This window comes from Stegostoma tigrinum, chromosome 32 (assembly GCF_030684315.1).
Source record: "Stegostoma tigrinum isolate sSteTig4 chromosome 32, sSteTig4.hap1, whole genome shotgun sequence".
NCBI lineage: Eukaryota > Metazoa > Chordata > Chondrichthyes > Orectolobiformes > Stegostomatidae > Stegostoma > Stegostoma tigrinum.
The window spans coordinates 23921963-23938934 of record NC_081385.1 but is presented as its reverse complement, the minus strand read 5'-3'; the positions used below and the strand labels follow the sequence as shown (position 1 = coordinate 23938934).

At 40.1% G+C, this 16972-nt stretch overlaps 1 protein-coding gene across 2 annotated transcripts in view; it reads left to right on the top strand.

The window, feature by feature from the left end:
- Window positions 1-16972, top strand: part of LOC125466980 (beta-galactosidase-1-like protein 2) — a 71204-nt gene that overhangs the window by 29201 nt on the left and 25031 nt on the right. For both annotated transcript variants that reach the window (XM_048562241.2, XM_048562242.2), the window contains exons 8-13: window positions 160-221; window positions 1511-1592; window positions 10772-10909; window positions 12909-12989; window positions 14072-14178; window positions 16575-16721. In XM_048562241.2, the coding sequence (XP_048418198.2) occupies window positions 160-221; window positions 1511-1592; window positions 10772-10909; window positions 12909-12989; window positions 14072-14178; window positions 16575-16721 (617 nt within the window). The remainder of the gene's footprint in view (window positions 1-159; window positions 222-1510; window positions 1593-10771; window positions 10910-12908; window positions 12990-14071; window positions 14179-16574; window positions 16722-16972) is intronic.

The following is a 16972-nucleotide window of genomic DNA, read 5'->3' as shown; positions in this document are numbered from 1 at the left end:
CCTATTTGAGGTCCTACGTTGGGAAGCTGTGCTGTAGTACTAACTTGCCTCACCTAGACAACCACCCATTATACACTTAAGTGTTCCTACTGAAGCTATAAATTTCGGACTTAAAGTGAATTGCCTGTTTGTTCTAACCCATTTTGATACATTTTACAGCTTTACCAACTATCAATTTTCAGAAGCTGGATTCTGGATTGACCCTTATGAAAAATCTAGAAGTAAGATTTTTATATATACTCAAACAAGACACCTCAAGATCTTTTAAGTTTCAGTGAGGTCACCTCTCATTCCTCTAAACTTGCATGGGTGAAAGCCCGAGTTGTTCATCCTTTCTTCATTAGTTAAGGTCTTCATTACCCTTCATCTGGTAAAGTTTTGCCCAATCACTTAACCTCTCTGGATCCCTTTGCACACTTTCTACTTCCTCAGGCTAGCGTACTTTCCTGTCCCTCTTGGAAGCAGAAGCAAAGTTAGCTTTCATGCATTTGTTTGTTTACCTGAATCATTGATGTAAATTATGAGTAGTTGATTGCTGTGTCACTGTACTTGCTATAACTAGTCAACCTGTAAAAGAACCATTTATCCTTACTCTCTGCTTCCTTTTAGCTGACCACTCCTTTATCCATGTTACCTCCTACAGCTTGCTTTTATCTTGTACAGTAACCTTTTGATGTGATCTTTTGAGGCAGGAGACATTAAACAAAAACAAAAGTCTATTAAATGGTTTCTTTCTGTGTCATAACTTCCCTGCTTCCATATTTCTGAAATACTGATTGTGAAGGTTAAAAGGTGATTATAATGAGATAAGGAAAGGAACAAAAAGCTTGGTCGAGAGGAGCTCTAAAAGTGAAAAGCAGAATCACCAAGAGTTCCTGTTCTCAAGAAAGCTGTTTAGCTGTAACACTATTACTGTTATAATATAACACTGTTATATTAAGTTAATGGTTTTACATTGCAAAACTTATTATTTTAACTTGATGTAGTGGGACCAGATTCATTAAATTATGGAATCTAGAAAGCTGGATTCTGAGGTTATGTTAGTCTCAGCCAGGAAATGGTATAGATGCTTAAGTAAATTTCAAAGGCCTGAGCTAAACTGGGTAAAAATAAGCTTCTATTGATTTGCCAACCAAGGATACATACAGAGAACCACACATTGCATATGTGTAAACGTGTGACGTTTCACTCAACGCGTTTTCATTTGGCTGGAAAGCCATCAGCAATCAGTGTTCAAAGATCAAGCTGTCAGCCCAGAAATAACCAGTGGGACAAGGAACAACAAATTCTCACCGGAGAATTAACTCCTTCATACTGAGGAGGAAAGGAGAGCAGATTGAAAGCTAATAAATGGGGGAGCAGAGCCTGCAATCTATAAAGAATTACTACTAACTCTCATGTTGATGCTCACCTTGTTTTCTATCCCCCTCAAACTGTGTCTTTGTGTGTTCCAACTTAGTGATCTCCTTCTGAGCTGTAAATATTTGTGTATTACTCCCTCCTTTTGTAGCCTGGCAAACCTAAGATGGTAATGGAGTATTGGAGTGGTTGGTTTGATCACTGGGGAAGTCATCATCACATCTATCGTGAAGGTATGTTCACTTTGAAGAAGAAAATGCAAACAGTTCAGTTTGTCCGTTTTTTCATTGGCTTGGTTTTAGTTAATGATGTGTTCTGCTGCTTCAGTTAACTGTGGTAAGTATAATGATGGCTGGAGTTGCTAAGAACAGTTTTCTGTTAGTTTAGCAAGCATTTTTTCAATGTTTTGTGGTAATGAAGCCCATCCAAATCTTTGTACTGGTACTAACATTTGCAGGCAGCTTGCCAACTAGTCTCGGAAACTAAAAATGTGTAAAAATGGCTCTTGGCTCCCTCTGGTGATTTAATTTTTATATTACAGTCTGCCTTCAACTCTCAGAACACAATTACAATGTGATTTTCATCCTTTTATAGGACTGATGAATTAGCACACCAAAACAAAACAAATGCAGCCGCCCCAGCTGAGATCAGTCACTCTGCTTCCATAGTAATTAAATCATATGAAACACTTTATAAATTTTCCAATGACATAGACATTAAAGAAACAGATGGAAATTGCATTAATTGACAGCCCTTTCATGCCACAGGACATCCTAAACAGCTTCACAATCTATCACTAATGCATTTCAAATGAATTAATTGTTGTAATGTAGAGAATCTGCTGTCCATTTGTATGCAGCAAGCTTTCAAAAATCAGTCCCATAATGACCAGACAATCTGGTGATATTGGTTAAGGGATAAATATTGACCAGGATATGTGGTGAATTCCTTTGCTGTTCTTCAAAGTAGTGAAATCTTTTACCTCCACCCAAGATAGCAGACAGAGCTTGGATTTAATGTTTCATCTGAAAAGTGGCAATATGACATTGCAGCACTCGCTTAGTTCTACCATGAAGTGCAGTCTGTAAAGTGGGATTTGCAACCACTTCTGTCACACTTCATCCCTCCTTTTGTTTCCTCTCAGGAAGAACTGGACCACCATGATTTCACGCAGTTCCAGGGCAGGCAGGATAGTGACAGAGATGAGGCTCCTTAGTCTAATTAGGAAGAAGATAGTGGAGCTGGCTGGTGATGAACAGGACCACTTGTGTTGGAGATGCACCAATGGGCAACCAACCCTATTGGCCTCATTCTCCGTGCTGCTCTTCTATTGAGTACTAACTCATTCTTAATCTGCTCAAGTTTTTAATCCATCTTCTTCAATTGATTTCCTCAAGGTCAAAGCTGGAGGCTCTCAACTCCAGCACATCTGAGGTGGAAACAAATCTGGAAGGTGGGATTCTTGGTTTGTGTTAGCCTCAGCCAGGTAATGGTACAGATGTTTTAGTTAATTTCAGAGCTGTAAGCTAAACTAGGTAAAAGAAAACAGCTTCAATTGATCGTCAATCAAGATGCATGCAAAGAGTCACACACATTGCTTTTGCGTGAATGTGTGAAGTTTCACGCAATACATTTGCAATAAGCCTAACAAGCTGCACTGAGATTGCTTACATCTGTTTCCTGCACCAGGACAGAGACTTTCAGCTGTACATTAGATTTGGGGTCATGATCTGGTGAGCACACTAATGAAATGTTGTCCCTGCCATTCATGGAAGGAAAACCAAGGTTGTTGGCAGCCAGAAGGGTTCTGGAGATACAGCAATTCATCCCCAGGCAGGAGCCGAATAGTTGTTCTCAACCATTAGTGACTTGGTCATCCTGCAGAGCCAGATCCCAAAGAATGCTCAGTGGCTGCAGGATATGTTCTTAGATCTGCGCACCATTGCAGTAGTCATGTGTGCTCATTGTCAATGGCATGTGAGAGGGGTTTGCGGGAACCTCCACTTTGTTCGAGGTATCCCATCTCAGTTTGGTGTCAGCCAGCAGCTGAAGGGAGGAGGAGCACCAAACAGACAGATACACATCAGAAGCTGTTTCTTAGGACACTCCAGTGTAACCCTGGCCCTTGCTCCCGTGCTCCCTTTCCTGTGATCCCAAAGCCTGCAGCATTTCAAGTTGAGGGTCAGCCTGTTTGTGGGCAGGATGCTCTTGGCAGGCCTCAGCCCTCAATTGTGCGATTCTTCAAAGTCAGCAAGGCAAACAGGAAAACAAGCTTCCTCCACTACAGCTGTGGAAATCAGGCCTGCATCTAAACTAAAGTGGGGGAGGAAGAAGAAAATGTAAGGAGGGCACATTAGGTGAAATGTCCTTGCAGATGAGCTACCACCTTTTTAAAAAAAAATGAGTATGTATTCGCTTGCACTCTTACAATGTTTGTGGCAGTATAATGTTTGCTGTCAGATTTAGTGAGGTCAGAAATCATACCAGATTATAGTCCAACGGGCTTATTTGAAAGTACAAGCTTTCAGAGCCTCAGTCCTCCTTCAGGTGTTAGTGAGAGAGGTACTATCAGATACAGAATTTATAAAAGATCAAAGGGTCACAGCACTGATGAGGATGTACTAAACAAACCTAAGATGCTGTTAAATCCTTAATCAGTTAGAAGGTTTTAACTAATATGTATATGTAAATCCCTGAATTAATTTCAAGTCATGGTCCTGAGAGAAATAAAGGTCGTATCAGTGTAAACAGTAGGTGATATTTTAGGTCAGAAACTGCATGTTAGGTGTGATACCTTGTTTAGAATTTGGTTGTGTTTTCATCTGGAGTCAACCAGGTTTTATTTCTACAGTGGGAATTTATAAAATGCCACAGTGTCCATAAATTGTGATTTCTGAACAAAATAAAATGTATCTGCAAATACAAACTCACTCCATAGATGAGTGTAGGGTCATCTGAAGTGCAGTGTGAACCCAGGACCCCACTTGAGTCTGTCCTCATGGGTACTGAACTTGGCTATCGGCCTCTGCTCAGCAACTCTGTCTTGTTGTATATCCTGAAGTCTACCTTGGCTGAAGTTTACCCGAAGATCCAAGGCCAAATTTCCTTCACTGCTGAAGTGATCCCCCACCAGGAGGGAACATGCCTGTCTGGCAGTTGTGGCGCAGTGTCCATTCGTTGTAGCATCTGCGTGATTTCCTCAAAATACCATGCCTCGGGATATCCTTATCTGCAGTGTATGAGATAGATAACATTGGCTGAGTCACATGAATATCTGCCATGCATGTGGTAGGTGGTGTTCCCACATGTGATAGTAGTATCCTGTCGAAGATCTTGTGTGTCCTGCGGAGGTTGGTTTATAGTGTTATGGTTGATGTCCTGAAAGCTGGGTAGTTTGCTGTGAATAATAGTCTAAGGTTTGGCAGTTGTTGAAGGTGAGAAGTGGAGTGAGGGGAAGATCTTGGCAAGATGCTCATCATCGATAGTATTGAAGGCTGTGAAGGACATTGCGTAGTTTCTACATTTTCAGGAAGTACTGGATGATTAAGGGTTCTCTTTTGGACACTTCAATGTGCTATAGCAAAAAAACCATAATGACCTGCTCAGAAGACAGATTCGGGATACGTCCAGTAGGATTCATGGATTTACACATACATATTAACCAAATAAAACCTTCAAACAGATTATAGATTTAACAGCGTCTTAGGCTTGCTTAGTACATCAACATCAGCAGTGTGAACATTTGATCTTTTACTTATAAATTCTGTCTGATATCACCTTCCTAACACCTGAAGAAGAACTGAGGCTCTGAAAGCCTGTGTTTTCAAATAAACCTGTTGGACTATAACCTGGTGTCATGTGATTTCTGACTGGCACCACCTCATCAACCTGGTGCGGTCACACCATGTCACAGATAAGTAGCTGCTTCTTACATCTCCAGGAAGTAAAAGCTCTCAATTGCCAAGTATTGCTCTTGTCTCATGTGTTGCTGACTCTTTGTGACAGGACCCTCCAATGTGATAGATCCTTGAAGCATGATATCGAAGATTACAGCCAAGACTTTGCTCTTTAATATGGACCGCACTGAGCCTAAATGCAGTGCCCATTCTGCATACATCATTGTGTATTTATGTTCAGCTTTTGCACGTGTCTACTTCGCAAAGAAATGCACTTACACTCAAGTTTGGGAGATGTACAATGGCAGCTCACATGTCCAGTGTGTTTCAGAGTTCAATGGTCTGTCAAGAAATGCTGCATAAACTGCTACCTCTTGTAGGTTAACACTGTCTTAGAAAGTGCTCAAGCATTTCAGGACGACTGAACAACCCGTTTTTATTGTCAGACATTTTGAAGGGTTCCGCATGTTAGAAGGATCAAAAAGGGATTCCTAAGGACTCATGTCAATTTGGTGGCCATCATGATATTCTGCTGTATACATCACAAGGATGTTATTCCTCATACACTCCTTTGTAAGCTCCTCTGTATTTGTGCGTGTGTTCAAAGTGCACAGTCTCTCTTTTTTTTCTGCCCACTATGATTGTTAGGAAAGTAATGTGTATATAATTTGTAGGTGGGATTATCTGAAGTTATCATATGTATATGAACATGAAATTTATTCAGCAAAGCAAGGTGAAGGACTACAAGTAAAACAGTGTCGACATGTTCTTTGCAGCATGCAGGGGTTGATGGCTGGACTTGGGATAGTGATATTTTCACTGGACTGTTAATCCGAAGACCCAGGTAATGTTCTGAGGACCCAGGTTTCAGTCTCACCAAGACTGACAGTGGAACTTGAATTCAATAAAAATCTGGAATGACGACCATGAATCTAACGTTGATTGTCAGAACAAGCCAGCTGGTTCACACATGTCCTTTGAGGGAGGAAACTGCCATCCTTACCTGGTCTAGCCTATATGTGACTCCAGACACACAGCAATGTGGTTTACTCTTAACTGCCTTCTGGGCAATTACAGATGAGCTGAGCCAGTGGACACCCTCATCCTGTGAATGAAAAATAAAAATAAAGTAAGCAAGAGAATCGCCAAGTTATGCACAGCACCAACACAAGTCATTTATCCTGGAAGTCTATGGCCAAGAGGTTGTTTTTAGGTTCTTGAACCTCATGATACATTGCTCTGTCCTGCTCTCTTGGATACTCTTTCCAGTTAATGTTCTGATTTTCTGCAACATCTTCAACCTCAAGATTGTTCTTGTCCTCTGACATTTCGTCTGCATCCATGTAGGCTAGCAACCTATAAGCCACTGTCACTCACAGGCTGAATGCCTCCTAATTGAGCCCTAAACTCATTAAGTGCTAAATAGCAAGCTGAGTCCCATAAGGTGCTTGTCTTCATGTTGGTGCAACATCATCCTGTCTAGGCAAAATACTGCAGATGTGTGGAAATCTGAAGCAAACACGGAACTAGAGAGATTCAGCAGATCTTGCACCAGCTGTGCCAGATTATGTTTTGAACCCGATATGAGTCTTGTTCAGAACAGTTGTGTGGAAACTAGGTACCACATACCTATCCTGTTTTACTCGCTGTCTGGTCGTTAATTTTCTTGCTGGAGGAGAGGAGAATTGGAAGTGCAATATTAAGATTACAAGTGAGTGTAAAAATGTATTTGTGTGAAATTAAACTGTTCACCATTGAAGAACAAGGTTCTGAACTTGCTATTTAAGGATTGCATCAAATATACAAAATAGGAATAAACTATTCAGTCCCTATAGACCGTTCCACCATTTAAGAGATTATGGCTAATCTGACTCTCTAACCTCAAAACTACATTCCACTCCACCCTGATCAGCTCATTGACTTGCTCACCAAGCCAGTATGTGTTTGCAGATGTTGTCTATCAGGGTGACAAAACATTGTTAGTGCGCCTCCAGTGAAGGGTTGGTGTTAATTCCCGCTTGCTATTTGAATGCCTTGGTTTGCTGAGCTGGTTGGCATCACTTCCAGTTCTCTTTCAGCACGTTGTATGCTGGGTTCAATTCAGTGTGTTTGATGGAGTTCCGATCGGAATCCCCGGCTTCCAGGAATTCCCTGGCATGTCTCTGTTTGGCTCATGCTATTATAGATGTGTTGTACCGGTTAAATTTGTGACCTTCTTTGTTCGTGTGTATTGAGACCGGTGAGAATTGGTTGTCTTTTGGTGGCTACTTGGTGCTCGTGTATCCTTATTGACTGTTTCCTTCCAGTTTGGCCTATGTAATCTTTCTTACAATCCTTGCATGGTATTTTATATATTACGTTAGTTTTATTGGTTGTGTAAATAGTTTTTATTTAATTTTATGTTCGTCAGTGGCTGTTGCAGGGTGGTTGTTGGTTTGTGGGCTAATCTTGATACCTAGAGGTCTGAGTAGTCTTGTGCCTGTCTCTGTATGGTAGGGTGACTTGTGTTTGTGGCTGTGTTGAGTCTTTTTGTTGTGCTCTGTCATGGAGTTAACGGCAGATTTTGCTTTCTGGGTATCTATTCCTTTTAAAAATTAAGTGTTCCTGTTCTGCTTTGCGCAGTTCCGGGTTGCTGTAGTGTGCTGTGGCCCATTTGAATAATGTCCTGATACAGCTCCATTTAAGGGTGTTGGGGCGATTTGCTGGTGTCATTCAGTTTCTGGTCCATATGTGTTGTCTTTCTGTATGCACAATTCTGGACTTGCCCAGTGATCTTATGTTCTACCATAATGTTGTTTTACTTCTGTGAATTTTATTCTGGTGACGATGCTGTTTGAGTCAGTGGATTTCTTCTAGTCTTGTGCATTTGATGATCACAAGGTGTCTTCTACATAGTGGACCCAGAGTTTGGGTTGTATAGTGGGGAGTGCTGTCTGTTCTAACCTTTGCATTGTTACTTCTGCAACCAGTCCTGATATTGGGATCCCATTGGTATTCCGTTGATTTGTTTGAATATACAGTCGTTGAAGGTGAAATAGGTTGTAGTTTCAGGGTGCTGTCCTTGTTGGTGCCGTGGGGTGCCTGCCTTCCTGATCCATCCAGCAGTGTGGCAATTGCCTCTTTGGCAAGGTCAATGTTTATGGATGTAAATAGTGCTGTTACATCAAAGGACATCATTAGCTTGCCCTCTCCTCATTCTAGTGTCCTTGATGTTGAGGAATTCTTGGCAGGAATGGTTAGTGTTTTAATTAAGTATTTCAGTTTCAGTTGTAATCTGCTGGCTAATCTATATGTTGGTGTGCCTAGTAGTGAGACAGTGGGCGTGAAGGGATCCCTGGCTTGTGTACCTTACGGAGTCAGTAGAAGCGGGGTGTGTTTGGCCCCTCTGGCTTCCTTTTTTGGTAGTCTGTCTTGCTGAGATCTCCTGAATTGTGTAATTTCTTCAAGGTTGTTTTAATCCGTTTCTTTGTGGTGTTGGGCCTGTCACCATCTGTTGGTAGGTGTCAGTATCTGCTGGTTAACAGAATGTGGGGCTGGATGAGCACAACAGGCCAAGCAGCATCTTAGGAGCACAAAAGCTGACTTTTCGGGCTTAGACCCTTCATCAGAAAAGGGGGATGGGGAGAGGATTCTGAAATAAATAGGGAGAGAAGGGGAGGCGGACTGAAGATGGATACAGGAGAAGATAGGTGGAGAGGAGAGTATGGGTGGGGAGGTAGGGAGGGGATATCTCCTCTCCACTTATCTTCTCCTCCTCTATCCATCTTCGGTCAGCCTCCCCCTCTCTCCCTACTTATTTCAGAACCCTCTCCCCATCCCCCTTTTTTTTTGAAGTGTCTAAGCCCGAAACATCGCTTTTGTGCTTCTAAGATGCTGCTTGGTCTGCCGTGTTCATCCAGCCCCACACTACATCATCTTGGATTCTCCAGCATCTGCAGTTCCCATTATCTCAGTATCTGCTGGTAGTGTGTTAGCTTTCTCAGTGACTTGCAGTTCTAGATTCTACTGTCAGAGGAAACATCCTCTCCACATCAATACCCCTCAATTTTGTGCTTCAATCAAATCTCTTACACTCCTGAAGTCTAGCAGTCACAAACCCAGTGCATTCCATGTTTCCTCCATTAGACAGCCTGCCCATTCCAGATATTGCCATTGTGAACTTTCTCAATTGCTTCCAATGTCTTTGCATCCTTCCTTAAATAAGGCAGCCAACACTGTACATCAGTATTCCTGATGCAGACTCGCCAGTGCCCTGAGTAATGGAAACATAGTCTCCCTGCTTTTGTATTCAGTGTCCCTTATGAGAAATACTGTTCTACTAGTGTTCCTCATGACTTGCAGTACTCGCTTACTAACCTTGTGCAGCTCATGCACAAGGACACCCAGATAGCTTTGCGATCTCTCACTGTTTAGATGAGATTTATTTCTGCGAAAATTGAACATATTTCAAATTATACTCCTTTTACCACAACTTTGCGTGCTCACTGAAATTGTTCAGATAATTTTGTAACCTACTTGTATCCTCTCCATAACTTATTTTCCTAGGTATCGTTGTGTTATCAACAAATTTGGCAACTATATCTTTTGTCCTTTCTGCTAAAACATACATAAATTATAAATAAATTGTAAATTGGCGCAAGATTTATTACATCTTCCCACCTGGAAAAGACACATTTAAACCACATCTCTGCTTCTTGTAAGCTCCTTAATCTTTTATCCATACCAATGTATTACACCTCACTGTGAACTTTCCTTTTCACAATAAACTTTGAGACTTCATAATGGGAGTATTGGGCACATTTTACTTTACGTCAAGATTATAATATCTTTTCATTCCCATCTTGCTTGTCAAGTTGTGCTCGCCATAATTTTTGCCATGCCAGAAAGGGAAAGATTCTGCCCTTAGTTTTCTTCTCTTGATTTCTTTATCACCTGCATATAAACCATTGTTTAGAAGTAGTTCAAGGAAAACAAATACTTACTGTAGGGTAAAAGAAAGGTGCTTACGTTTGCTTTTTGAAAGTATCCAGTTATTGTAGTAATTTTGTTGCAAATAATGGTCATGCGACACCTAGATTCCTGTGTTTGAAACCTCTAGATTATGGGAGAAATGGAAACTGATGAAGGACTATCATTGCATGGTTTTAAACTTTTCGGAATGAATGATTTAGGGATCAGTAGAAAATCAATGAATCTTGGACAATGTTTTTGCATTTATCTTCCATTTATTTGTAGCTTGGGAGAACTAAATGAGGACATTTAAGATTAGCATCCATGATAAAATGGGGAAAGGCAAATGTAATTACAGCAAAGAGGTAGTTAAATCTTGTGTCAGGCAATAATCTGTCTGCAAGTCTTGTACCTCACTAGATCCTATTGTTTTTCTGTTAACTTTCTGATACTTGATGCCTTATGCATAGCCAAGCTCTGATGTACTTCAGGAGCAAATTCCAGTGGATGTACTATATTCCATCTTAGAAAGGTGGAAGATGTTAAACTGTTGATTTCTTCCACAGGAATGCTGAATACTATTGCAGCACTTTTAAACAAGGGTGTTTCCATAAATCTCTACATGTTTCATGGAGGAACTAATTTTGGCTTTATGAATGGTGCTCAGGACTTTGGCACCTATATTGCTGATGTAACCAGCTATGGTGAGTACACTTATCACCAGATTTCCTTTCATTTTTTCCTTTTAGGAAGTTCAGATCTTAACACAAATTTTCAGGCAGATCAGGTCAATTAGCTAGTCCTTAAGGTTTTTTCCTGTCCCTTCATCAGTTCCTCCTTGTCACGAGCATTGTTCAAACAGGACTACTTTTCAATTAGTTTTAAAGGGAAAATCAGACAATTTAAACTACTTATTTGCACCACTAACACAGTCAAACCTTATTGTGACATGTAGGGCTCTAGATCATGTTGGAAGATGTGTTTGACAGCTCATTTAGCAGACAGGCTCTGCATTATGAAAATGCAAAGATGCACAATGAATAGACAAATAGAAGTAAAGCTGGACAACAGATGATAATTTCATTATTTCTGGTATCATGCTGCTGAATAAGTTTGTATAAATTTCCTTGTATCAAAATAGCATAAAATTACGAATGATTGTATTAAATTGTATAGTCACCGAAGAATTTGACACCGCATTCATGGGTGCAGTGCGCTGTCACAAAATTTCACCAAGTGTTTCTTTTTAAAAGAACACCTTCACTAACAGGAAATTGACTAAGATCCATTTCATCATCTTTAATCTGTGTGATGGTTTGGTGGCCAAATGTCATGTGACTTTTCCAGACCTCTAAAGGAGCTTAGAACAGTACAGCCCAGTAACAGGCAAATCAGCCCATTGATGTTGTACTGAAACGAACCTTAAATTAAACATAGCTAATGCTGAAAGTAAGTTGGTTCACATCTTCAAAAAATAAAGATCTATTCGATGAAGAAAATTTCTTCAGCCCCTTCTATCAATTTAAGCAAAATAGAAGACAGTGACAAACAAGAGGCAAAAGATTAGTACACAAATATACTAGTTAATTTTTCAACAGGCAATTGATGTTTGATAACTAGTAACAAATTAATGACAAAAAGCTAGAAAAAAAAGTGAGAGATCCTGTGGAGTGGAAGCGATACCAACACTGTCAATCTGCAAAAAGATATTAAAGAAATGAGAAAAGACTAAAATTCTATTCTGAGTGAAACAGGTCATGGTCAATGAACAATTGAATCCAACAAGAAAGTAAGGTTTAAAAAGAATGATTTATGTTCCTAAAGGCAGCCTGGCAGCTCAGTGCTTAGCACTGCTGCTGATCACAGCGTCAGGGATGCAGGTTCAGTTCCACCCTCTGACAACTCCCTGTGTGGAGTTTGCAAGTTCTCCCCATGCAGCAGGCTCTTCCATATTTGGTTATGGATCTTTAATTCTTCTTTTTCTGGCTGCTGGCTCCTTCATTTAAACTCTGATCAGTGCCTTTTGGACTTCCAGTCAGGTACCAGCATTGTCATCATCATCGTCATTAATTATTTAAGAAGTGGAAAGATGCTGGTCCCTGTCAGCCTTCTTTCAGAACTCAAATAATTAAAGCGTCTTCTGCCAGCCATACTTTGCATTCAGGAGAAAAAAACCTTTTAATGCAACCAAGCAATCCAAGATGCTTCCTAGGAATGACTGAGCACAGAGTTAGGACAAGTAACAAAAAGTTTAATCGTTGTGGTAGGTTTTTTAAAAAGCGTCTTAAAGAGTGGGACACAAGTTTAGGGAGGGAATTTCCTATCTCAAGATCTAGGAGTCTGAAGCCCCCACCTACAAAATGTGGAATGGCCTAAATCAAATGCACAAGAATCAGACAGAAATTTACGCTTCCTCTTTTTAGGCCTGAGTGAGTGATTTTCATTTGTAGTCTGCTCTATCCCTAAAGCATTGCTTACTTCTAGATTTTGATTGTGAGTTGTTAGTTCTGTCAGTGGAATTCAATGACTTAATCCCTTTGCACAATTCATTAGTTGAGTTCCATGCTAAACAATTTGACTTCATTAACAACTTGGAAATAATTGATTGACAATCAGTCATATGTAGTTTCTCCTTAAAACTTAGAATCTATTTTCAAACTTTTGGTAATATCTTTTCAGCTGAATTTTTTTCCTGTATTCCAGATTATGATGCACCCTTATCTGAATCAGGAGACTACACAGAAAAATATATTCAAATTCGTGAACTTTACAGCAAGTGGTTGGGTAAATGCACTTTGCTTTTGTGAATTTTGTATTCTATTTATTGTAAAAATAAAGTTCCCAGATTTGATGGCCAACAGTTTATGCGTGTACATTGAAACTGGTGTAATTGTTCTTAGCTCCATTACTGCTCGCAGTTCTGTACCTGTTTCAACTCCTCTCTTTGTTTTGTAGTGCATGAGTAAGACACTATTTGAATGATTAGGTGGAAGATGTAAACATGTCAGCAACATGCTTTCGGAAAGTATGGCGATTTTTGCCAAGATGTCCATTTCTATCCCTGTGTCTGAAAACCTTAAATTGGACATGTGGCCCATTAAAATGGGCTTCATCACTGACTGGAAAAGTGAATCCTGATCGAGTTGGTGGGACTAAAATATGTGCTGCCGTATGCAATGCACCAAATCCTTATAATTTGTCAATAGAGACATGCATATAGGTCGGACAACACTCCTAGGTGGTTGGTGTAAGAAAGGTTGCAATGAGAGGGATTGCTTCGATTTTAAGGCAATGTGCAGAAAGAGCTTTATCCTGCAATTGTTAGAGATAGTAGGAACTGCTGATGCTGGAGAATCTGAGATAACAAGGTGTGAAGCTGGATGAACACCGCTCAAGCAGCATCAGAGGAGCAGGAAAGCTTGACGTTTCAAGTTGGGACCCTTTTTCTGAAGAAGGGTCCTGACCCGAAATGTCAAGCTTTCCTGCTGCTCTGCTTATTCCTGCAATTGATCTAGTTATAGCTGATAGTGGAAAAGTTGATCCCAAACTACAGAATGTGCAGTATTTGAATTCTAAATTGCAGAAGGATGATTTAATGTCTGGTCGTATAACATCAGCATGATTGCAAGCTAAAACAATCATTCAAACTACAGTTAGGAAACTTGAAAGCCAAACTCCTTTGCCCTTGCACAGAGTGACTATGGACTCGACAGACCAAGTGATCTCCTGTGTTGTACTCATTCTGTCATTTCATACAAGCTATTTTTCTTAATCCCATTCTTCAATCAGTCCAAAATGTTTTTAATTCTTATCAATTCAGAAGTTGTGTTATGACTTGGGTTAATTTGTTTTCCGCTTTGTCACAGGTCAGGAGTTGCCTGAACAACCTGCTCAAATGTATAAAGCAAGATACACCACCATTCATGTAAAGGAATACGTTCCTTTGTGGAAAGCACTAAATCAATTAGAAAAGGTATAATTTTAGTGTCTGTGACTTGTGTAACTTCCAAAACAAATTGTACATTACTCATCGCCAATGCTGGTACAGTTTTAGATTTTGCTGACAAGAGGTTTGAATGTAAGAATTTGATCATTGTTTACAGACTCCTCTTGTGATGGATGCTGCCCAGCGGAATGCATTAGAAACTTTTTTTTCTCCACATAATAATGGGTTAGAACTTTCATTCTAGGAGCTCAATGATGAACACTGAGTCACTTACACTCCATTCCTGTATGTTGTATTTGTTCACCGTTTTAAAATTAACATCTTTGGTAATTAATCAGAAGTTCTGTCAAAATTAATTCCCACTAACATTAATTTCTTCAAAATGAGCCAGGCAGAGGGTAAATTTTATCCTAATGAGGCTACCAAACCATTTGAAAACAAGTAATCTCTGTACATGCCTACCATCCATCCAGGAGCTGCTTGCGAGGTACTTGTGTGTTAGTATTTGCTGCCTGTCTGTCAGCTCAGAAATGGTGTCTGGAAAGTAACTGAGAGAAAAGCTTCATAATACTGCCATCTGCCCATTCCACACTTAAAAGGGGTATTACTTGTTGAAAATAAAACCATATTGAGCAATTTTGCAAAGGCTCGGACCTTGATGTCTGGGCATTCTATTATTATAATAGTCATAAATGCATTGTTTTTAAGAATTGAAATGTAAACATTTTTAGATTTTAGAAGTAATTTAGTTCTCCAAAGTAGGATCAGTTTTTATTTTCTATCCTGTAGAGTAACATTTCTTCCACCCCTAGCCAATAAGTAACTGCCCATATTGATTATTTCCTGGAAATTTAAAAGGTGCAGTGGTTATTTGAATTGATTGAATCAATTGAATAAATATGTTGTTGAACAAATTAAATTGCACTGAGCTAGTGAATGTTTGTTTATATATCTTTCTTGAGAGTTTCACACTTGAGGTTTGAATTCATCAGGATGTAATAAGCTTTACCAGTTTTATTGATTGTAACGTTCCCTACAAAGTCAGCAACTTATACCTGACCTGCTTGTTCCATTTGTGATTCATCTGACTGGGAAAACTTACTTTCTGATTTGAGCAATGTGTTAAGAGTTGTTGAGTATTAGTGTTAATTTATTGAACTGCTTCAGAGCGCAGCAGTAATCAATCATGTACAATGAGCCATTCTTTCTTAAAGTTCTCATGCTTTTTACTATTTTATGGCATTGAATCAACGCTGGCAAAGTCAGCATTTGTTGCCTGTTTTTAATGTCCTTGTGAAGATGATGGTGAGATGATTATTAAATCTGGTGGAATTCAAACATGCAGTCCATGTTACCATGTATCGAGCAGTCTCTTAAAATGTTAAAACAGGGCACAGTAGCTCAGTGTTTAGCCAGGGACCTGGATTTGAGTCCGCCCTTGGGCGACTGTCTGTGTGGAGTTTGCACATTCTCCCTGTGCTCATTTTGGGTTTCTGCTGGGTGCTCTGGTTTCGTCCAACGGTCCAAAGATGTTCACAACTGGATTGGCCGTACTAAATTGCTCATCGTGTCCAGGGATATGAACCTAGGTAGATTACCCATGGGAAATGCAGTGTTATAGGGATGAGGTATGTCTGATGTGGGATGTTCTTTGGAACATTGGTGTGAACTCAATGGGCCACGTGGCCTGTAGGTTTTCAATGATTCAAGGGCTTCAGGTCAAAAATCGGGGTTGCTTAACTCTTATTAACATTGGAGGCTTTCAACTGGTAAATGGATATGCAAAGTGGATACGTTTATAAATTCATTGCCACGGAGCGCAGTGGAGGCTGGTGTGTTAAATGTCTTCAAGACAGAGATTGATAATTCCTTGAGAGATCAAGAATTTAAGGGCTACAGGGAGAGTGCAGGGAAGTGGAGTTGAAATGCCCATCAGCCATGATTAAAAGGCGGTGTGGACTCGATGGGCCGAATGGCCTTTCTTCTACTTCTATGTCTTATGGTCTTATGCTCTTAATGTATATTATGTTAATTCATTCATGGGATGAGAGTGTTGCTGGTTGGCCAGTATTTATTGCTCAGCCTCATTCACTTCAGAGAACGTAATGATGAGCCATCAAACATTTGCTGTAGTTATCCCTACAGTGCTGTTAGGAAGAGTTCTAGAATTTTGGACTCAATGACAGTAAAGAAACTGCACTAAAGTTCCAAGTCAGGATGGTGTATGGTTTGGAGGAGAGATTACATCTGGTGTGTTCCTTTTGCTTCTGCTGTCCTTGTCCATCTATAGGTAGTGGTCAAGAATCTAGGTGTTTCTGCAAGACTGTCAGTTGCTCTTGGGGTTGAGTGGTAGAAGGTGAATAATGCTCAAGTGTTCAATGTTACAGAAGTAACAGTTTTTTTTTTTCACTATCACTTTGTAGCCAATTCAGAGTGAAAGGCCTATAAATATGGAGAACCTTCCCATCAACAATGGCAGTGGACAAGCCTATGGGTATACATTATATAACACAGTAATAAATAGTGGAGGATTACTTCATTCTGGTCAGAATGTACGGGACAGAGCACAGGTAAGCAAGCAGTCTTTATTTTCAGTCTTGGTGCATGCTCGTAATTGTTTTAAGATGTGATATATGTTCCAAGGAAGGTGTAAATTTCAGTGCTTAGTATCTGTCACTGGAACGTCAGGTGGAAGAGGAATAATCTTGACTATGATGCAGGTTGTGTGTTTATCAAGGTATCACAGTACTAGAGGAGCTCTGGCCATACTCTTAACCCAGATATTTCAGTGGCCAGATACGTACCAGCAGCATAGACTAGA